Below are 24,031 nucleotides of genomic sequence, written 5' to 3' on the forward strand. Positions count from 1 at the left end.
TCCCGACTCGGCCAAGGCTGTGGACGTGCGAGGGGATGGTCTGAAGGCCCCGTTCCCCCCCCTGGGAAGGCTGTGCAGCCAGCAGCGGGGTCTGTCCGCTGCCCTCACTCTCCTTGCAGAATTTATTTCCCCCCTGCTGCTGGAGGCCTTCCACACACCAACTGGGGAAATGATTCAAAACACAAAAGCAGGGTTGTAAACAGCCTCCTTTCGGAGCCGGAGGAGGCCGCGCCGCGCCCAGCCCGGCTCTGGGGAGGCGACAGCCCTGTGAGGAGCGGTGTCGCCGCCGCCGGCCCCCTCCCCCGGCCGGGGACGGCCCTCCTCGCCGCCGGCCTGCGGCCCACGGCAGGCCCCCCCAGGGCAGCGGTGGGCGGGCGGGCGGTGCCGCGCCTCCGCCTCCGGCCTGGGTCAGCGCTTGCTGTTGCTGGGAAAGCGGCCCGGCCGCTCTCGGCGGGACAGGAGCGTCTGAGGCGGCGGCCTGGGGGCCTCCCCTCCGCTTCGGCCGTAGCGGGAGCACCCGGCCTCAGGGCGCCCGGCGGCGGCCTCCGCCCAGCAGGGGGCGCGCGCGGCCTCTCCGCCGCGCCTCTGCCTCCCCTGTTCTCCTGCCCGACCCCGGGCGCCCTCTGCGTGCCCAGCCGCCGCCGCCGCCGCCGCTGCTGCTGCCGCTGCGTGGCAGGTACCGCGGGGAGCGGGGGGGGGGTGTCCGTCCGTCGGTCTGTCCGCGGGGAGAGGGGCGGGGTCGGTCAGTCGGTCTGTGGGGGGAGGGGTGGGGTCGGTCGGTCTGTCTGTGAGGAGAGGGGAGGGGAGGGCGCTACCGGCCCGCCGGTGTGTGTGTGGCGGGCCCGGGCCCTGCCGAGCACTACGCGCTCGACGCGCCGCGCCGCGGCGCGGAGCGGGGGATGAGGAGCAGCGTCGGGGGAGGCAGCGGCACCGGCACAGCCCGCCCCGAGGCCGTGACACTCTTGCCGGAGCGGCGGCGGGGAGCGGGCCGCAGCGGCCACAGCGCTGCCCCCAGACCGCCGGCGGGGGCGTGCGGCGGCTCGGCTGGGAGCGGGGCCGGAGGGCGCGGGGCCGGGGCCGGGGCTGGGGCCGGGGCCGGAGGGCGCCGCGGTAGGGAACCGGGGGCAGGGCGGCCCGGGGGAGGGCCCGGCGGTGACAGGCGCCGCAAGCGGCCACAAAAACGACATGGGGCCTGGGCAGTGCCCGGCCCGAGGCCTGATGAGGTGGAGCGCAGTCGGTGCTGTTTGGGTGGGAAGACGTTGATGGGAGAACAGCGAGGGCACTGCCTGCCTTTATCACGGGAAGGGAGGGAAACAGAGACAGGAAAGCGGCTGCCCTCCTAATAGGACGTTAATAAGTGTGCAGCCCCTGTGGCGTGCTGCTTTAGAACATACTTTTTAAGAGAAAATAATGAAGATAAGTGAAACTAAAAGGCAATACATATTTTTGCCAGAAGAGCTTTTTTTAACCTGTCCTCAAAACTGTCTTTGATAAAGTGATTACTGTTTTTAAGGGCAATGGAGTAGGTCTCTTTTTTTTTTTTTTTGTCTAGACAACACTAAATTTTTTGATCAGCTGCTGCAAAGGAAATTGTTATTGTGCTTGAAAGATAGGGATAACACTCGAATTGTAAAGAGAATGGGGAAATAACTAGAGACAAACTATGGTGAGTAATACTGAAAAGAAAATCCATCAAATCTGAGTATAAAAGATTATAAAATTAGTTCTTTGAAGATCTGTCTTGAGACCAATCTTATTAAATATTTAATAAAAATCTTGATGTAGCAATTAAAACTTTACTGTTTTAATTTGGTAGTAATGAAGACTTGGGAGGCATTGGCAATATAGAAGATGGTTACAGTACTACATAGAAAGAATTGTGTGATCCTGAGAACTAGAGTATGAGTACAATAACAATTTAAAGAACAAGGGTTTGCAGTTGCAAACTTGCAAGTGCACAATTTACAGAAGAAATTCTTACCAGTTGAAAGCAACGCAAAACCAAAATATGTGTTAGGTAGTTACAAGATATGCAGTTGTGGAAAAAGTGAATGCAGACCTATGATGATCCAGAAAAAGAAGTTACTATTATCCATGAACAAAACTCTAGAATATTTTGCATAATGTTAATCATTCTCAAGTAAAAAGGTAAAGTGGAACAGATGCAGGAAGATGTGCCTAGGATAGGTAGGGAAATTAAGAGTCTGTTGAAAGAAGTGTTTGGCTTTTTTAATTTTGCAGAATAAAGGCCTTTTTTGCTTTCTATTGAACCATCAAGGTAAACACTGTGACGGGAATAAATTGAGCTAAAGAATGATGTTGATACATGAATAATTTAATGTAGATTTTAAGATTAATAATATATGAAAATTTCTAACCATTAGAGAGCACTGATGTTGAGGAGCAGCCTTCCAAAAGGTCAAGGAGGAGCAAAAGCCCAACACTGTTTAGATGGAATGAGACTGGTTTGTAAAAGCAATGCTTTTGTTTGCTGCAGCAAGGGACTAAGCTTAGTGTTATCTGTAGACTTTAGATCTGTTTTTCTTTTTATTTGTTTGTAAATACATTATTAACAAGCACTTGTTAAATGTGTTTTTTAGAAGAAAAATATTTGTAGTAATGTTTGTAGTCTGAATAGTAGGATTGGTGACAATCAGAAAATGACACTGGCTAATGGCTCTCTTTTTGAGTTGAAGAGAAGGTATTGGAGAGTGTGCTGGGTTGACCCTGGCTGGATGCCAGGTGCCCACCAAAGCCGCTCTATCGCTCCCCTCCTCAATTGGACAGGGGAGAGAAAATAAAATGAAAGGCTCATGGGTCGAGATAAGGACAGGGAGATCACTCACCAATTACCATCACGGGCAAAACAAACTCGACTTGGGGAAAAATTAGTTTAATTTATTACTAGTCAAATCAGAGCAGGATAATGAGAAATAAAACCAAATCTTAAAACACCTTCCCCCCACCCCTCCCTTCTTCCCGGGCTTAACTTTACTCCCGATTTTCTCTACCTCCTCCCACCCCGGAGCAGCGTAGGGGGATGGGGAATGGGGGTTTGGGTCAGTTCATCACATGTTGTTTCTGCCGCTCCTTCCTCCTCAGGAGGAGGATTCCTCACACTCTTCCCCTGCTCCAGCGTGGGGTCCCTCCCACAGGAGACAGTCCTCCACGAACTTCTCCAACGTGAGTCCTTCCCACAGGCTACAGTTCTTCACGAACTGCTCCAGCGTGGGTCCCTTCCATGGGGTGCAGTCCTTCAGGAACAGACTGCTCCAGCGTGGGTCCCTTCCACGGGGTCACAAGTCCTGCCAGCAAACCTGCTCCAGCGTGGGCTCCTCTCTCCACGGGTCCACAGGTCCTGCCAGGAGCCTGCTCCAGCGCGGGCTTCCCATGGGGTCACAGCGTCCTTCGGGCATCCACCTGCTCCAGCGTGGAGTCCTCCACGGGCTGCAGGTGGATATCTGCTCCACCATTAACTTCCACGGGCTGCAGGGGGACAGCCTGCCTCACCATGGTCTTCACCACGGGCTGCGGGGGAATCTCTGCTCCGGCGCCTGGAGCACCTCCTCCCCCTCCTTCTTCCCTGACCTTGGTGTCTGCAGAGTTGTTCCTCTCACATCTTCTCACTCCTCTCTCTCGCTGCAACTGCTGCTCCCCTGTAACTTCTTTTCCCTTTCTTAAATATGTTATCCCAGAGGTGCTACCACTGTTGCTGATGGGCTTGGCCTTGGCCAGCGGCGGGTCCGTCTTGGAACCCACTGGCATTAACTTTATTGGACATAGGGGAAGCTTCTAGCAGCTTCTCACAGAAGCCACCCCTGTAGCCCCCCCCCGCTACCAAAACCTTGCCACGCAAACCCAATACAGAGAGTAAACTGAGATGGGTCAAAGGCTGAAGTGTAGTATGTGCATCTGCTGTCTTCTTACCAGAGGAATGTTAGTTTGCCTCTGCAAGAAGGGACTATAAAAATCAGTTCTGATCTGCACTCGATAGGTTTCCTCTCAGCAGGTTTTGGTATTCTTCATTTAGTGTTGCCTCATCAGCAAGAGCGAGGGATTTGAAGTGGTGCCTTAAGTTGACTGTATACCACCCACCTCATATTCTTGTGCAGTTAATTTCTGAATACATGTGGCCTTGAAGTCCTTATCTGCAGCCTGGGACCTGAGATACCTGGTCATCCAAGGAGTGAACTAGTAGTGGCTCTTCTAGTGATTTGGGTATGCTGGAATTTTGAGGGCTGTTTCTCTTTTCTTTTGATCAGTCTGTCAGTTGGTTGCCTCCCACATGATCTCAGTTGTGGATGTTCTACTTCCAGATGGGTCAGTTAATAAGCCCATAAAATATTTCAGAGGGCATTGGTTTATACACATTATGTGAAATACATGATCCCTGATGCATTCAGCTTTCTGTAGAGACCATTCATAGCATGCTGTTAAGTGTAGATGACAGGCTGACGGGCCTGTCGTGAGTGCATGGGCCTGTTCCACCAAATTTCAGTTGTCGGTGTTTACTGAGATTCTGCCATCACCTATGTCAAGAGCACAAATACTGAAATGTTCAGATTTGTTGTGGTTTGCTTTACTATTTAAAGATGATACTTACTAAATATGTGGAAAGAAGTTTTATCTCACGCAGTACCTCACTGAAGCCATATCTATACTTACAGAACTGTAAGTATACAGATTCTGGCTTTAGTTCATGTGTCAACACCACTTTTCCAAGTGGCATTTCTTTCTTTTACTCTATCGATAAAATTTCAGTTGACTAAGTGGAACAGAGCTGCTTCAACACCAGTTTTGTCACTCAGCAAATTTCTCACATCCAAGTAATGCAGCTACATCAGCTGAATTTTGTAACATTAAATTAAAGGAATAAATCTTTTAATGTTAATTGATGGGGTTATTATTCTCCAGCATGCTCAAGACCTCTTAAGAGTGTCAGATGAGCATAATGAATGGTGATAGAAAAAGGGCAGCAGCACATTTCAGAGAAGGCTTCTGGTGTATAGATTTCCCATGGATGGTGTAGAATGCTTGTCTTTCTTCTTCACCTCGACATTTTTTGTGCAGAGAAGCACAAAAAGTGTCCTTGCTGTGTGTTAGTATGTTAGGGACTGGTTCTGCCCGAGTTTGGATACATTTTTAGAGGTTTGCTACATCTAAGGCTGGTCAGCTTTTACTAAAGTTTACTGGGTAGGATTGTAGATGCAGGTGATGCGATTTATACAGTCTACTTGGATTTTCAGGAAGCATTAAAAAAAAAAAAAGTACCCTACCAGAGGCTTTTGAGGAGACTGGGTGCTTAGAGCATAAAAGAGATTTCTTACATGCAGAAATAGTTGAGTTGAAAAATTAAAAAGAGGGCAAAAATAAATTGCCAAAAAAAGGAAGGAGGCAGAAAGGTGGCACATGAGCTTCAGTGTACACAAAGGTAGGATGATGTCTTGGGTAATCTAAATCATGTTTACATGGTGCTGAACTCACAACTGGCAGCCACCACTCAAGAAAAAGCTCTTGGAGTCACCATTGACTGTTCCCTGAAAACCTCAGCTCAGTGTGCCGTGGCGGCCAGAAAGCCAGGAAAATGGTGACTGTCCTCAGGAGGGCTACTAAGAAGAAGACAGAGGGCACCATTTTGCTGCTCCAGCTTGGTGCACCCCCATCTGGGGTAGTGTGTGTGGTTCTGGTCTCTGCATCTGAAGAAGGATACAGCGGGTTAGAGAAGGGCTGCCGAAAGGGCCAAGGGGATCAGCTTCCTTATGAGGAAAGACTGGAAAGCCAGGATTGTTTGCATTAGAGAGGAGATGGCCGGGGCGTGATCAAGACTTACGACATTAAGGCAGTGGATAAGGTGAGAGTTATTCATCCAGTCTTGCGGCACTGGAATGGGGGTTACTTGCTGGGGCTGGTGGGAGGGCAGTTTCAGATGGATATAGGGAAGGACTTAAGCGGGGTGACAGGGGGAGCTGTGGAGGCAGAGAATGTGGGCAGGTTCAGGAAGAGATTAGAAAAACTAATGGACAAGAAGTCTGTTGAGGGGCTGCTAAAAAGACTGGTCATGGAGGACCCCTATGTAACAGCAGTAGCTGCTGGGGTGTGTTTGGGGAATGGGCTGCAGAAAGCAGCCAGGCTCGTGTGCTCTCCCGAAGAAGGATCTCTGATTGCCACTTTTGAAAGCAGAGTGCTGGGTGAGCTGGATCAATCTGATCCAGGACAGCAGTTTTTGTGAACTTATGATCAGCCTTTTCAGTGGAAGAATTTTAGTCCTGCAGGGTTCGGTTCTGGATTCTGAACTGTTAGCATTTCCATGAACAGCCTAGAAAAGGCAGTAAGCAACAAGGTGATAGTGTTTGCCGATGACATGGGTAGTAAAGATAAGGTTAACTATGAAAAGCTGCAGAAGGACCCTGTTAGACTGAGTAACTGGATAATAAAATGTAATGGCACATGAATTCAGTGTAGGTAGAGTGATTCAGATAGCGTAAAAAGAATCCTAACTTCCCATATGAAATACTGGGCTCTCAGTAATGAGCAGTATTTTGTAGTTATGATGAATGGTTCCATGAAAATGTAACCACAATGCTCAGCAGCAATCAAAAAGGTAAATCAGATAGTAAATATTATTGGGAAACAAGTAAACAACAAACCAAAGAATCTTGTCATGCCACTGTGTTAATCCATGGTTCACCTCAAACACCCTGTGTGGTTCCTCTACTCCATCTCCTAGCTCAGAAAGCATATAGTGAAAATGAGTGAGATTCAGAGAAGCAAAACAAGAATGGTCAGACACAGACTCCCTTCCATATGAGGAATGACCAAGAAAGCTGGGACTCTGAAATTCGTCCTGGAAAGGGATGTCTGAGGAGGATATGATGAAGGCCTGTAGAATCATGAGTGGCACGAAAAGAATGGGCAGGGGTCGACTGTGCATTCTTCCAGCAGGAGAGCTGGGGGTCCACAAGTGAAGCTGACAAGGCCCTGATTCAGCAAGATCAAAAGATGTGGTTCTTCACAGGTCATTGAGTTGGAGACCTTACCAGAGTATGTTGTGGATATTAAAAGTGTATGCGTAGAAGAGGAGAATGGGCAGATTCACAGGGAGGGGCACTGAGGGATGCTAAATACATAGGAACCTCATCCAGCTGAGAAAGATTTTTGAATGGAAAAAGCAGTATTACATATGCTTCCTCTATACTACTTTTTTTCCTGGCCTTTGCTTTTGGCTACTATTTGAAAAATGATACTAGGCTTAAATGGACCTCTGCTGTGACCTGCTATGGCTACTTTTATGTTAGCTTCTTATTCACAAGAGTAATAATTGACATGGACTTTCTTCTGTACAGTTTCTCTTCACCCTTTCTCAAATAGAACTGAGTACCACCTGTCAAACCTTTTTAAAGAAACATGGGTATTGCTGTTCATTGTCTGGACACCAGCTTTTATGTTGAATATCAAGTCTTTTACAGATAAGTTACCAGCATTTACTAAGTTATCTAAAGGCGGAGGTTTCCCCTGTACAAGTAGATGTCTTTTGTTTCTAGGCTCAGCAGGATCCATTGATGCAATTGGTAAACATCAGTTGAGCTACGTCGCTCTCAGGTTCCATAATTACAGTTTCAAATCCATTTCACGTCTTTCCAATCATCTTCCATTACATTTTTGGTCAATTCCAGCCTCTGTGCAGATCAGGAGCTTAAGGGAGGCCTCTCTGATTCCCCTCAGACTTGCCAGTTGTCCTTGGAACCTGTAGACTGCTGATTTACCCCCTTCAGTCCCTTAAGATACAGTGTTGGGCAGACACAAGTACTACAGGTTTGCCTACATGGAGAAATTTTTTGAGCCTAAGCATGGTGAAGTAACTAGTTATGAAAAATAGTATCTATATATATATATATTAGTTAGAAATACAACCTTAATAGTTTTACCATTTCATCTTACCATGTCGCATAACGTGATCCAACGTTATATGATTAAGTATTTAAAGTCATGCTGTATTGATAGAAATTTAGAATATTTGAAAGAAGTAAATATATCAGTTAACTCTTTGGCTTTGATAAACTGGTTTAATGATTTACTGTGTGAACATGAAAATTCTGAGCAGAAATATCTATATCCAGCAGTTGCAGTAAGAGTCATGTATCTGACAGCGTTGGTTGTCTTATCATTGGTATTATTTGTTGATATGAAGTAGTAAACTCTAATGAACAAGCAGAGCAATATATTATTTTAAAGGTAAAGTCAAACATACAGTTATATATAAATGACTTACAAATTTAGGAGACGTCTGCTTTTTAAAGTGACCTGCTTCTGTTCACTAGCCATTAAACTGGATTTGATGTTGCATACCTTATTAAGGTCATGTCATGAAGGTTATGTATGACTAAGAGCATATAAGCTGTTATATAAAGTATAAGAAATAAAGTAAGAAAATACAGACTGTATAATGATAAGCGGTTTAGTGGCAGGTTCTTGGTTCTTAGTTTGCTTTATTGCTGGAATAAGGCTGACTAAGCGCTGACTTCTGATGATTCCTGCTGGACACCGAAAGTTTTTCGCATTTTAGTAAACTTGTCATCTCAGACTTACTGTTTGTCTAGGTAAGGCCTGGGCTTTTTGTGTGTGTGGGGGTGTTTTGGTTTTAGTTTTCATTTTTTTTTAAGAAACAGGTGTAAATGCATACTTTTTTAAAGGAAGTACCTTTGTCTTCAGAACTCAAGCCACATACCAAAGTCCTCATTTCACTAATGCAGGATCAGAGTTTAAACGAGATTGCTGTTTATACCGCAAGGGAATAGCAGTTTGGATTTCAGAATTCTTTTTTTATCAAGTTTTATAAAACCTTATTTTCGGGCCTTCCATCATTTCCTTCTCAGGAAAACAGAAAACGCCACAAAGTGTAGAAAAAGTGGCCTGTGTGAGTCCAGGGTTGCCCCCACACCATTTACTTCAGTGGGAGGGGAATTCGTCAGCCCGCGTGGTGGCAGTGTTCATCCAGGCACAAGTGCTGTCCCTGCCGCGGCAGCTTGCGGCCAGCCCCCTCACAACCGTCCCTTGTCGCTCAGTCGCTGTCGTCTTCTTTTCCAGAAGACTGCTTCAAGGTCTGCAGCAAATACAAACACAAACACTTCATTAGGAGTGGAACGAATTCTCTCTAGACTGTTAAAAACCAAACAGATAAACCAACAACAAAACAATATGCGATGACCTTTAATATTTTCTTGACCAGCATACATTAGCACCCTACATGTTCCCAGCAGAAACAAAGAAGGAATTTGAGTGAAGGTTTGTGAAGAGGTTGATAATTATGACCGAAGTAAGTGATTCAATAACTTTCTATAAAAGCAGATGTATTCAAACTGACCACAATGATCAGGGAAGTACTGCAGTTACTTACTGATACACCTGAGCCAGTTGTGGGGACTTAAAGTTACAGATGATTTGAAGAAATCTGTAAATTGCCTTTCTTCCTAAATAGTTCTTTTGCAGAAGATGAAAAATGAGCAAGGTTTGAAAATACTTAAATGCATGTTTGATAGACGTTAAGTGCACTGAAACATGTAACGCAACTGAATTACCAGTTAAGTGTAGTAAGGATAAAATGTTTGTGGATCTGCTTGTCAATAAAGGTGTTTTAAAAGAATGATCTCTTTCCTATTGTTCCCTTATTTTGTGTACATAAATACACAATACATGTACTGTATTATCTGGGGAAGCATTCTGCAACGCGGTATCGGCATTTGAGATCTTGTTTATTTTTTATCTTGTAATGTTGACATACTGTACAACGATGAGCAAAGCTCCCTGTTTCCCAATGCCATTGTCTGCTGATCCATAAAAGAGCGGCAATAGTTATTCTAATTTTTTCATAAAGCACTTTGTAGCCTGTACGTGCAAAGCACTATGTATATGCAGTGCACCAAAGTTTCTACTTACAGGATGGTCCTGACATGAAGAGAATATACCTTTATGTCTCATGTCTGCAGAAGGGAATGAAAATGACTGAAAACAAATGGCATAAATTATGTTCTTGTATTACCACTTACCGACGTGTGTGGCTGGAGACATGAAAGGAGAGGTAGGTCTTATGAACCTGCTGCGATACCTTGAATCCAGGAACTGTTGAAAAAAATAATTTAAGTTAGGAAGGGAAAATTGTGCAAAATACAGCTGTGTGTAAACAGACATCATGCTGTACTGAATCTGAGATGCTGCTTTTAGCAGCAGATCCATGTTAGTAGAGCAATAAAACTCTCTTCCAGTTGGACTGATTAGATGAAGATTTTTAACAGAAGATAGAGAGCTCTCAGTGGAATTTGATGTAGATAATGGGGTTCTTTCCTGAACAGAAATGACAGCTGATCATATGATTTTTTTACTAAATACAACATTTATTCAGTTAAATGACTTCTCAGTAACTTACACATAAATACAAGTGTGCATGAAAATTTACCAAGGAATTTCTCCCTCAGCCTACCTAGAAAGGGAAAGAGAATATTATTGTTGGGTTTACATTTCAACATCTGATCAGTTCTCAGAGGATACACAAGCAAGGTAATGTGGTTTTTTTGTGGTTTTTTAATTATTAAATTATACCTTTTAAAAAATTTTATCTTGTATGTCCAAAGAGAGCTTATCTTCGCGTAGTGTTTTTAAGGGAACGATCCCATTTGACCAGGAAACTTTGCCTTCAGCGATCATGGGCTTACAGTTTCAGCAAAGTACTGGAATGTTTTTCATTCATTTAAAGACTGAAGAGGAAGAGCTCTGCAAGCCACTGCCACTGAAGTACTCTCAAAGTGCATTACAGAAAGAGGAAGCTGTTTGCCATGAGAGAGTTGGCAAATGTAGGTTTTACAAGTAACGCATGTTGTGTGTTTTGCTGGCCTGGTATGGGGGATGTTACTTTTTCTTGGGTTTGTTTTAGTTTCCATTTCTTGGTGGTGGCAGTTTCTCTAGGGGTAGTCTTACTGATGCTTAGGTTCTAGATGTCAAAGTGTGTATTAATATTGAGAAGTCTCAAGTACTGAGCAATCTGGTATTGTTCCGTTGTCCTGACGTGTTGTTTTAAAATAGGGACAATTACTTCAGTTTTTCTGAATGTTCTTGGAAATATTGTAGTTTTGCAGAACTCATGTATCTTATGTAGCAGTGACTGGGTGATTGATTACAACTTGCCAGCTTCATTAATATTTTTGTAGTGGAGAGATGGGTCCCATTAGTGATTCTGTCTCACAGTCTAGCCATTCTCTCCTTTTTCTGGGGCTATTTGGTAGCTGCTGAACTTAGAGACAAGAGCATATATTTACTGTAAAATAAAACTGTCCACAGTTAGTGCAAATTTAGGACTCGTTTAAGAAGTGACAGAACTTGCATCTAGCTCTATGGTTTGAACTATTCAAGATCACTCCTGGCTTCTGCAGGTGTGAACGTGTTATACAACAGATCAGCGTGTGACACTGAGTTACCATTGTACACAGTACAGTGAGAGATGACTGACTTCTAATACATAAAAATAAATTATTCTTACAGAATCACTTAATATAAGCATTCCTTTTGAAAACACAACAGTTCGGTTAAATTTTCTTATCCTGTACTAGCCCACATGTGTCATTGAAGAGGTGGCTTACAGCATAATTTCTAAAATTATTAATAAAAGTACACTGTGCTCAGGCTATATCCATGTTGTATAAATTTAGGGAAAATGTTTTCTTATATTATGCCTTTCTAATGGGAATCTTTCTTGCTTGGGAGGACGTCTTTGAATTTACTTTTATCCACAAAACTAATTTTCTATCGAAGTACCAAGTTATTAACAGCAAAACTTCTTTTTTTTTTAACAAAAGTATCATTTAAAAGATACATTTTCAGTAGATAGTGATGCATTTTTAGAAGCAGTCATTTACTGAACCAAATTAGATTTATTTAACTCCAGTAGTAGTGGTAATTTATAGGGATATTCAGAATGCTCATTTTGCAATACTTTTGTGTCTTGTTACTAATGCAAATCTGTTTGTGCTAATTTGTGCCTGTGACATTAGTGCTTAATGGGAGGGGTACCAGCTTTTAGGCAGGTTCAGAGTTGTTATCTGTTTTGTCTTTCAGAAGCAATTTAAAGAGAATGCATAATGCTTTGGAATTTTATTTCTAAATCCACTGCATTAGATATTCATTACATCAGTAAGCTTTTTGATACATACTGTGGACAGAAATGTAACCACAGTTTGTTTATTCAAAAATATCTAATTGATTATTATAAATTTTTTCTGAGTTTTGTTAGGAAATTTTGCTAAATTGGGTTAAATTTGAGGCAAGAACGTATCATTTGGGGACTGGCATTTTAGAGACGGTGTATAGTTCAGCTTTGTATACAGCTCATATCTGGCATAGGTTAGGTAGCCATATGTGAAATAGAATTGTGTTTGTAGAAAAAGTCTTTTTAATCACAAAGATAAATCAAACCAGATGGTCTAGATTTTTTTTTTGCGATTGCATTTGCTTAGTCCACAGTCTTCAAACGTTGGGAAGAAGGATTTGTTGGGGTTTTTGTCTTTCTTACTGTGAAATACTAAGGTTTCACTTTAGTCTTCTACGCTTCAGCGATCAATTCTAAAAGATTCTAGTGATAATAAATTCTGATTCAGAATTACTTCCAGTTACACTTTCTGATAACTGCTAATCTTTGTGCTTCCTTTCCTGAGAAGATAAGGCGGTGACGGGGTTTTTTCTGGTATTATTAGCTAATGTTTCATCAGAGTTGTATGTGAAGGGATGGGGAATTCTGTAAGGTTTTACCAGACATACACGTCTGGTATGAAAATATAAACAATAGCTTTCATTTAACAGAGCATGCCATACTGTTTCTCAAATAGTGTACGTCTCTTCCAGTGTAATACTCTATGGTTGATTTATGTTAGGCCTTGTTTTATTAAACAGGTTTAAACACTCAAATATTATTTTACAAGCAAACCACGATCTTTTTATCAAGTACAAGTAGGGTTTTGTGCTGTTGATATGCTGTTACTATGGCTGATAATTGGAGGTTTTAAAATGATTTACGATCTTGCTTTAGGGAAGATTTAGTGTGGAATGTAAAGGTCACAATCACATCGTACAGAAACTGGGCCCAGTATTTTTCTCAGCAAAGATCGGACTAGTAGAGTTGAAGAAGAATTCTCGTATCATTTATGATTTGGGTGGGAAATGGGCAAAAAAATTGAAACTGCTGTCAGCTGGGAATCCTAGCTTTGCAACATCCAGGGGTTTTGTAACATATTCATTGGAAATATGAGTAAGTACATTGTCCTTTCTTTTTGTGTAGGATTATAAGAAAGCTGTTAGTGCCCTAAATGACACCAGTCTTGCATGAAATGTTTTACGGTACATCAGTGAACTGGCCTTTTGCTATTGGAGATGATTGTGGAAAAGGGTGCTTGAGCCAGTGATATATCATCACGTGCTTAAAAACATACTTGCAGCCTAGGGGAAGGTACTCTGCTTAAAATCATTCCTTATACAGATACCAGGACGTATAAGTTATTCCTATCTCTTTCTGTTCTGTGTCCAAGAAAGAAAAAAAAGTTGTGCATTCCTGCACTGGGAAACTAGACAGTGTTGATACATGTAGCAGAATTTGTCCAGATAGGAAATACAACCTAGTGAAGTTTAAATATGATTTATTAACCTCAACAGCCCCAAATGCTACAGCTGTTAATCAGACCAGTGTGTAAACATTTTGAAATTACTTCTGTAGGTACTTTGATCTTGAATTTGATCTAAAACATGGGGGAAGAGCTATAAAGTATAGACATTCTAAACTCTCAAAAAAAGGAGAGATTTTAAATCGAATTCTTTGGCTACCGGCCATGTTTCCATTCTCCCAGCTGAATGAGTGCACTGGTGTGGAAGGATACGTTATATAGATGAGAAAATTTAAATCTGCATATAGCAGTCTTACTAAGAGGTTCATATAGTTAATCAGAACACTGCTACATCGTGAGCCCAAAATACAAACCCTGGGCAAGTGAAATATTCAAGTGAAGTTTCAGTTCAGTTTCCATTCAAAGCTTATCTACTAAAATCACTTTTCCTTCCTGTCACTTGAACTGTGTCGTGTTTGTATTAAGATTTCTTTTAAGGATTTTTACCGGTTTATATGTTTGGGTTTTTTTCTTTTGTGCCTCCTCTCTGAGGCAGTGCAAAGCTTTGCTGTCCAGTCTCCTAGATGGTTTTATTTCTTCTTACCATTGCCTCATGCACATTTACCATCCTCTTGCATAGTCACTCTCTTTTTTTCCTTATTGTTTTCAAGTCATCTTTTCTGTGTCCTGTAAGCACAGTGTCATCATGCCCTCATTATTTAACTCATCCTTAAAATATTCTTCTGCAGAACTTAAATCATAATTCATGAAATATTCTATATCAAGAAATCCATGGTGAAACAACATTTATCTTCTTCTTCTAAATCCTGATACAGAAAAGGACTTAAATCCTTTATTTAATATTAAGCCAGAGAAACTGTATTTGTGCTTTTCCATATTGGGGTTCTAGTTGAACCCACAATAGCTCCGTACTTGATTTTACCATTGTCCTCCCTGTACACACTTCCAGTTTTCACTTTCAGGTGGGCAGTTTCACGTAATACACTCAGTTTTCTATGGTCTGTATTGCTATTCTTGTTTGTTCAGTAGTTTGTGTATCTGTGACACTATAAAAATAATGTTCTGCAAAGAGTATTGAAAAATATATTTCTTGCGCAATGAAGGAATTAGTATTTGTAGTAATCAAGCATTTTCAGCAACTGACTGTACTTTGTGCATCAAAGTTCAAATTCAGATGGTGGAAATCACACTGGAGTAGCTTTGCTTATAGTTAGTAAGAATTGCAGTTAGCGTCACTGTATCTGTTAACTGAATTGTTTATACTTTCCTGATTTATGAACGGTGGTTCTTCTCCCTTTCAGTTCTGATCTACGGTGTTTTGCCCTTTAATATCAATACTACTACACGTGGTCTCTTCCTAGGTGAAAGTTAATCGCCTGTCTTGCATTTGTGGCATTGATCTTATCAGTTTTCTGTAATAACAAAGCTTTGCTGCTGTTTGCAGAGGTGTGAGTAAGACTAAAAGGAGCTCTTTCCATATTACCAGAAGGGAATGCAGCACATGAAGTTAATATGTAGGACAGGAAGATTTCAGAGTTGGTTTATAAGCTAGTTTGCATTCTTGTTTGGGAACCTGAGCAGCCTACCGAATATTTGCATTGTATTTATTTGCCTGGTTTCACCATCATTTCTTCCCACTTTTACTTGCAGGTTTGTCACCTACTCCAGAGAGAATCAGAACAATGTCCTACGTTTTTGTAAACGACTCCTCCCAGACAAATGTGCCGCTGCTGCAGGCTTGCATTGATGGAGATTTTAACTATTCCAAACGACTGTTAGAGAGCGGTTTCGACCCAAATATTCGTGACAGCCGAGGCCGAACTGGCCTTCACCTTGCTGCAGCCAGAGGAAATGTAGACATCTCTCAACTCTTGCATAAATTTGGTGCTGACCTACTAGCCACTGATTACCAAGGTAACACAGCCCTTCACCTGTGTGGGCATGTGGATACCATCCAGTTCCTAGTTTCTAATGGACTTAAAATTGATATTTGGTAAGTCACTTTTTTTTTTTTAACAGCACATATTTTATAATATATTAGTCTTCTGTCGCCACAGCCTTGCATATAAATCTGCTGTTGCTGAAATGCTGTATTTGGTGCAATTGAACTTTTTTAAGATATCACTTAATAAAAACACAAAATAAGAAGGCAGGAAAACAATAAGAGGCCACTTCTGCTAGTCTGTGCAACAAGCAAAGCAAATAAAAATAGCAGCTGCTGGTGTGGGCTGCTGTATCTAATTCTGCCTAACTGATGACATTGCTATCCCGGTTTGGCCAGACAGCCAGGTGTGGGTGGTTGGCACCAAAGAGAAAATCACATTGACTACTTTAAAAGAATTTTCTCCACCACAGTTCTATTGTTTCAATTGTTGTACTGTATAAGACAAAGAAAATACAGTATATGTGTGTGTCAGTTCATTCCCATACTCCTTTGGTAACAATGCTTCCTTTCAGTGTTTTCCCCCTCCCTCAAAGTCTGTGACTCAGTGCTTCTTTTAAATATTGTATATTATTTCCTTCTGGCTTCCAGCAGCTGTCAGATGCCAGTGCTCAGATGTAAGCTCTCAAGCTGCAAAATAACTAGCTGTTTCACTGCAGTAACTGAATTATTTTGTTTGTGGAACTTTCTGCATATTCACAACACATGCAAAAAACAGTAGTATCTTCAAAACCTTTGAGTTTTTAAATCTGTCCCTTTTTCACCTGTCCCTCATTAATGTTTTCAACTCAGCAAAACTAGTTATTGGCAGACCTCATTCTTTATGGGTTGTGGGTTGGGGTTTTTTTTCTCATTTCAAACAACTGTGGTGAAAATCCCTAGTCTGAAGGCAGCTTCTGGTCCTATTCAGTATTATTTTAATAGTGGCAGAGGGACCATCTGTATTTTATTTCACTTTTGCCTGATGTCCTAATACCCACATGGAAAAAGGAACTATGAGGAACCAGATTGCACAATTCCTTCTTGAAATTAAGCTTAATCTTGAACGTTGCCATAAATCTACTGTTTATTTTTTGTTATAACACCCAGAGATTCCAATTAGATTAGAGTACTAGGAATTTTGATTTTATTTAGAGGAAAAAGAGTTGTGCAACTTCAAATATACTGATTTTCTTCTATAGTCAGTTATGCTATAACTTGTATAGGTAGGGATTTCTTACTGTCTGATATGACAGAAAATAGTTCTGAGGACTTACTAAATTGTAATGTGTTGTGCTGAGTTGTCTTGTTACAAAATTTCTATATTAAAAGTTTCTTTTCTTCTCATGTCCTTTTGTGGGGTTATTTTAGCAATCACCAAGGTGCAACACCACTTGTTCTTGCAAAACGAAGGGGTGTGAATAAAGATGTGATTAGACTGCTGGAATCTTTAGAGGAGCAAGAGGTGAAAGGATTTAACAGAGGAGCTCACTCAAAGCTGGAAACGATGCAAACTGCTGAAAGCGAAAGGTATTTACAAAATAAAAATAATTACTAGGCGAAATAATGTTTATGGCTTTTAGATTTTTGTGATTGACTTGATTGTTTGTTCCTCAAAACACATAATACCACATTTGGTCTGGTATTATCAGACCAAATGAAAATAAAATTTTAAATTTTGGAAAAATCTCTTTAAACAGATCAAATGTAAGAAAAAAAAGAACTTTCTCTATTGAGATTTTCAATTTATGGTGGAAATTTTTAAAAACAGTTACTCATTTTCCATTACAGACTCCCAAAAATGAATATTCTACCACTTATCACAAAGCCAAAGGGAAAATGAGGTGAAATGCAAAATGCCAGTATCACAGGCTAACCTAACATCCTTTCAATAAGATGGATTGTCTATGCAAAGAAGGGATAGCAGACTTTTCATCTATCTGAACTTGAATAAAGGATTTGATATGGTGCCATATACGAAATTTCTGTCAGTAGTAGTCCTGGAAAAGGTGGAGAATAAAATAAGAATTTCACAGTGGCTAAAAAGACAGTTAAAGGAGAACTGAAGAATTCCAAGGAAAGTATTGGATTAGAGGGAAGTTACTAATGAATTCCTAAAGGTCTGGTTCTGGGACTGTGCTTGCTTATAATTTTCATAAATTATACTGGCATAGAAAGTAGTAGCATGTTAGTGATACTAAGAAGTGAGATATAGGCAACCCAGAGGAAAATTGGGATGGCATAGTCAAGAATCTGGGATGACAAGGGAGAGGAAATTAGTAGGAATAAATTGTGATTCAGTAGCACAAAATGCAACTTCATTTACCTAAAGCTGTATGCCATAAAATGGAAGTTCCTCAGTGGAAAACGAGGGTATAGGAGAAAAGACTCGATATATTAGTCAGTTCCAGGAGTTGATGCTACCCTGAAAAAGTCAATGAAGTCCTAGAACACACAAAATGAGATATTTCCACTACATAAAGAAAACTGTCAGTACCATTTTAAACAGCAGTGGTAACTTCTGCTGTGTAGCGCATTTTATAATGCTGTTTAGCCTCATTCAAAAAAGTTTATCTTTTAAGAAGCATGGAGAAGCATTACTTAAGCGCTCAAGGGAACAGAGCGTCTCCTTTCGAAAGGAGGCAACTAGAGCTCGTTTTAGCCTGACAGAGTGAAGGCTGAGAAGTGTGTGGTTGCTGACAAGAAATACTGGTTTTGAACAACGTGAAATAACTGTTTAAGACAAAAGCTGATGATAGCACAAGAGCCAAAGGATACAGATAAACCACAAATACTTTTTTGATTGAAAATTGGGAGTGTTTTTTTTACAATGAGCTTCCGAAACAGCCGCCTTGTAGGATTTAGATGAGGCAAGAAGCCTTGCAAGTTTCAAAGGAGGCTAATTCTCTTGTAGAAACCATTGAATTGCCAGACAGAACATGGGACTGAGATTAATAATGCAAGAGATCTCTCCAGTGTTGTTTTGTTTTGGATTTTTAATTTATATTGGAAACAGGATATCAACGTTGTTTGGCGTACTTGCTCTTACACTGAATTTATTCAAATTTGTAATTTTTTATATTGTCTAATAATGATCATGAGCTATGACTGCTGGAACATTATATCACAAAAGACAGGGAGTTTTGTCACATAATTGTTGTTCTGTTTGTGTCAAAATGTACACAGCCTTCACTGTAAATGAAAATTAAACTGCATAGACAGCGTTGTTACTTAAGTTGAGTAAACAGAAAAGGTGAAACCAACAAAATTACAGAAATCATGCAAAATACTCCCAGTGAGCAGACTGAAAATTCTTTCTTATACATCAGGTGTCCCCACTCATCAGAAAGACTGTTTTAAGCCCTGAAATAGAAAATTTAATATTATTCTCAAAATTACATGGGTATAAATTATTAGAATTTGTGCATGTTACCTTTCTGACTTAACTAAATTCTATTGAAAGTTCCGTGTCGCACAGAGTGCATTTATGTTGGTTTTGCTTAAACATATGGACCAACAGCTCAGCCCCATTTAAATTCTGATTTTTAATTTGATAGTGTCCCTTTAATGAACATAGCTTCCTTTCTGTTATTTGACCTTCATAAATGTTACATTGTTTGCTTTGGCAAGGAAGTCAGCAGCTCTCCTTGGGGAGAGGCACAGAGACATAAACAGTGCACTACCCAGCTTGTTTGTGAACGTGTTTAAAATGTCTGAAATACATTATTTTTAAAATAACAAATAACAGATGCCTACAGCAGCAAAAGCAAGTGAGCTTGTGTGCTGTTTGCTTTGTAAATAAATAATGTCTTTGTAATGGTTGGCTTTTCAGACCTCCACAGTTTCACTCCTCCCTCTTAGTATTATTTTCACATTTTAGAGACACTTAGATGAATGTCTTCTGTCCTCTCCCCCCCTGACTCTCTTACATTATGTATGAACCTATGGAGAAGTAATGGTTGCTCTTTCTAAAAACAGTCTCTGACTTAAGTTTTCTGCTCCTTATTACATACAGTTGTATGGGTGCTCTGGAAGCAGAGGCCAAAGCTAGGTTCCCGAGTCACATTTATTTTCTCTTGCTTTGCACTCCTCCCAGTGAGGAGTGGCACTGTGCTGTCAGGAGGCAGAGCTCACTCGGTCCGTCTTTCAGCACAGACGATCTGTCCATCTACACAGCCCAGCATGACCTGTGACTGTGCCCACAAGTGCATCCAAACGTAAACTTCCACGTTGTGCTGGAAACAGAAGAGAACATCTGTCTGGGCTATGTGGCACAAACTCTTCTGTAGGATGCTTTGCTGCATTACCATTTCTTAAGCAGCTGTAATTCGTAATAAGAAGAAATATCTTGAATAACATTGATTTTAATTGGGTTGTAATATAAAATAGCAAAAGTGTTTTCTATGTGCCCTTTTCTATTTAGTGAGCAAGCATGTGATCTTTTCACTTAAATTGCATTGCACCTTTATTTAACCTCTCTGTGGTTATGTATTAACTAGTTAGTACTTAATGAGTGAGTAGTTCTGTTCTACACCAATGGCTGTCTTTTATTAAACCCTTTGTTTTGCTTGGGAAATCATAATAAGCAAGGAAGATGACTAAATCCTGCAGCTATGGGCAAGCAAAAATAGCTTTACAGCAAGGTAAATATTTAAAAAACAAAAAAGACAAGCTGTTTAATAGGCAGTTTTTGAAGTCTTCTGCTTGTGACGCTGCAATACTTCAGCAAGCTGTGGGAGTTTGGGCTAACTATTCTTCAGTGGCTGCACTTCCTAAGAAAAAATACCATACGAATAGTGTGAAGTTTTTCCATGGTGTGATCTTAGAAAAGAGATTCATAAATGAGACCTTTTTCTGATAACAATCATTTGTCAATTTATTATTGTTACCAAGAACAATAGCATTTCTACAATTAGTTTTGACTTGGAAATTACTTTTCCCTGAAATGTTTTCTTTTATTATTGCTATAAGAGATATCTAGGAATACGGTAACTGAAAGCAATTAGAAGGGAGGAAAAAAATTGTTTTTTCTCTGCTTACCTTCTGCTGTTGACATCATTGTGTACGTAGTTAGTTTCACCATTTCCTTTCCGTACTTGTCAGAGCCTGATCCTCTAAACACCTATGTATGTAATTTCACTCAAGTGAGAAGTAGTAGGACTGTGCAGATGGCTAAAATTTTACGTAAGTGAAATCAAGTGATGAGAAAGTTTTCCTATTCTTCGTGAGGTTTTTCATACAGCAACAGAGAAAGCTTCCTGTTATAAACCAATTGTGAAACCAGCAAAATTGGGAGAATGATACAAGAAGCCATGCAGTATTTGAAACAACTTACATTTTTTCTAAAGGTGATTCATTGTCAAGATGATTTCATCATTCTAATTTTATATTTGTTTCTCATTTAAAAGTGAGAGTTTCAGTCCCTAATTTATAGTCTGACGATTTAAGGGGGCCTGATGGAGTGGTAGTGGAATGTTAAAACATCAAAGCAGCTGCTGAACGCCATATGGCAGAAAACACAGCAATGCCAACTTGTCTTGAAGATCAGAAAGTTTCTGAACTTCTTGTTTCCAAATTTATTGTTTTCTGTCATATTTTTATGCTAGAGAAGAGGCCTCTAACAAAGACACGCAGGAGAGTAGTAAAGATCACTACAGAGTTCAGAATCTAAATTATATTGGTTAAAGTTTCCATTTTATTCATCAGAGTTTATTTTTAAATCATAATTTGTTGTTTTATTAACAAGAGCTGTGCCCCTTGAGGTTTTAGCTTATGCTTCATTAAATTTTACTAAGCCATATTTAGTAGGAATTATGGGGACTGACTTTTGAAGGCTTCTAGGTGGCAAGCCTGCAAACTCAGTGCAGTTGTACAGTTACAAATATCATTCTCTTTACACAAGTTAATAAAACTTCCTTTCAGCTAACTTTAAACTTAAGTTAGGAGTTTTTTTGCTGATCTGCTTTGTCTTGATTTAGCAGAGGCAATGCAATAAATCTGCAGGTGGCTTTAGTTTTTAATTTAGACTGTTTCAGTTGCTCTTACTAGGATTACTGTCGTACTTAAAGGTGCATTCTTTTGCTCTGATGTATTTTTAACTTTAATCCTTCGTAGTGCGATGGAAAGCCATTCCCTCCTTAATCCAAACCTACAGCAAGGTGAAGGAGTTCTTTCCAGTTTCCGCACGACATGGCAAGAGTTTGTGGAAGACCTGGGCTTCTGGAGGGTGCTGCTCCTCATCATTGTCATTGCTCTTCTGTCACTTGGAATAGCATACTATGTTAGTGGGGTGCTTCCCTTTGTAGAAAACCAGCCTGAACTGGTGCACTGAAGCAAATGCAAAGAAGTGCACTGTGCTTTTCCCTGTTCTAATCTTATTTTGAGCTTCTTGGAATTATTCTCTTGGTGCAGGCAGTGGCAGCTGTATATACTGTTTGCCTTTTGTACTTCATCTTAACCCCTTTGAAAGAGGGATTAATTCATTTCAAGTAAAACACTAAATTCTAAAGCATTCCTAAGCTACCTCTGACTTACCTTGACTTGCAAGCAAGATGTGAAGATAATCCTCTCTGTTGATAAAATATTATGATTAGAAAAGGCCTTTCATAATGAATATTACATTCCTGGGCATGAAAAAGTATATCCTAGTACAGAACCAAATTTGGTTTATTTTCCCTGTGAAGAGAGGTAAATCTATTGTTGGATTTTTTTGTGTGTGCTTCAGTTGAAAGAAAAATATTCTTTTAAAAGTCCTCCTCAAGAAATCTGAATAATATAATAACGCATTCTGATATATAGACAGTAATAAGCTGCAACTTCATAGTTCTTTTAATGCCTCCCCATAGTATCATATCTGCTAGTTTATAAAAAGAATGAGAAATAGTTCAGGTTTTACTGTCTTTAATGTACAGATCACTCCTTTATTTATTAGGTTAATGTAGTGTTTCTTCTCCAGATGAATTTAATGTTCTTAATACCTGCCTGAAGTAAATTTTGTAGAACAAAGCTGTTTGTTGTGCTTTGGAAGTAAAGTTGTTTCAGCCTTAGGCTGAAAATTTTGCCTTTTTGTTGAAATGTTACTAAGCAAACCTTTCTTTGTGAGGGTGGTTAAAAAGTGATCTAGGTGTTCTGCTCTGTATATAATAATTCTGTAAGGTGAAATTTACCTTTGTGAAAAGTCTTTGTGAAATATGTCATGAAGGATAACTTTTTCTTCCTCCCACAAGGACCAGACTGAACCATGTAATTGTATTGTTTTCATGTTTGTGGAGAGGACTTGATTGAATAGAATTCCTTTCTAGAATTGTTTTCCATTTCAGTTGTTTTCAGACAGCACTTACAGGCTTATGAATTTTTTTCTGAGTATGCAGAATAAAAGTATTTAAAATGTTAATATTTAGGAACATTGTATGAAATGAAATCTTGACCCATTCTGTACTTAGCTGTGAAATCCTTTGTTTGTAAGTAACCTAGGGATACGAATCAGTTAGATACTCTTTTATGAAGGCTAGAAAGGTACTACATAGTAAGTTGGAGGTTTTCAAAGAAAGCAGATTCTCGCTTCCCATGCTGATTAGACATCTAACTCTCTTTGTTGCCATTGCCTTGAAAATCCCAAACAAAATGAATTCTGCAAACCTAATGAATCTTTCTGTTTAGCCACTCCTAAATTGTTGCTAAATAACATCAAACATTTATAAAATTGTAAATTACAATAAGTATTGATAGAAGTAACCTACATCTCTCTGTTCTGCTACCATGTATATTTTTCTTTCTTGTTTATGGGTTTGAGTGAAGAGGGTTGTTGTCTTTGTTTTGATGTGTGACATGGGCTTCACTGAGCTGGGCCCCGTTCTAAATTGCATCTGAATAATTCTTATTCTCATTTCTGAAGTTAGAGGTTAATGAAATTATACTTTTCTAGCAGCCGCAATGCCACAGAAAGGAAAGCCTCTTAAAAAAACCCAAAACAATACAAAAAAACAGAGCATACTCCTCTTGTGAATATTTCAATTATTGTGCATCTGTTCATGAACAGAGAAATATAAACTCATAGTATACCTAAATTACATTTACTTCTCTAAATAAGTACATTTCTGTTAATAATACTCTGTATCTTGAATAATCATGTTGTCTTTCAGTATGTATTAGCTGCATAATTTGTAATTGTATTCTCAGTATGGGTGAATGCCACAAATAAATATATATAGTAAATATGTTTTGTTTTATTATTACATTAGTGCAGCGGTAATGATGCTACCCCATTTTACTGAGTTTATTTGTTGTGCATTGATAATGAGCATTTCGGAAGTGGGGCAACCACAGTGTTGGTATGAATGAGGTTTTACAGCACAGTTTCTTTAGATTTGCCCGTTTTATTTTCAGTACTGTTACTGAATTGAAGTTTCTGTCTGTCTGACTGTCTCTCTCTCTCATCTAAGATTTCAGGTAT

General features: G+C 40.2%; 1 protein-coding gene across 1 annotated transcript; it reads left to right on the forward strand.

The window, feature by feature from the left end:
* Positions 1 to 634: 634 nt before the first annotated feature.
* On the forward strand, positions 635 to 23,784 carry ANKRD46 (ankyrin repeat domain 46). Its single transcript, XM_050892502.1, has 4 exons — positions 635 to 676; positions 15,309 to 15,651; positions 16,951 to 17,109; positions 21,694 to 23,784. The coding sequence occupies exons 2-4, from the start codon at positions 15,341 to 15,343 to the stop codon at positions 21,908 to 21,910; spliced, it is 687 nt and encodes a 228-aa protein (XP_050748459.1). The 5' UTR covers positions 635 to 676; positions 15,309 to 15,340; the 3' UTR covers positions 21,911 to 23,784.
* The last annotated feature ends 247 nt before the right edge of the window (positions 23,785 to 24,031 follow it).

Source organism: Gymnogyps californianus, chromosome 2 (assembly GCF_018139145.2).
Source record: "Gymnogyps californianus isolate 813 chromosome 2, ASM1813914v2, whole genome shotgun sequence".
Lineage (NCBI taxonomy): Eukaryota > Metazoa > Chordata > Aves > Accipitriformes > Cathartidae > Gymnogyps > Gymnogyps californianus.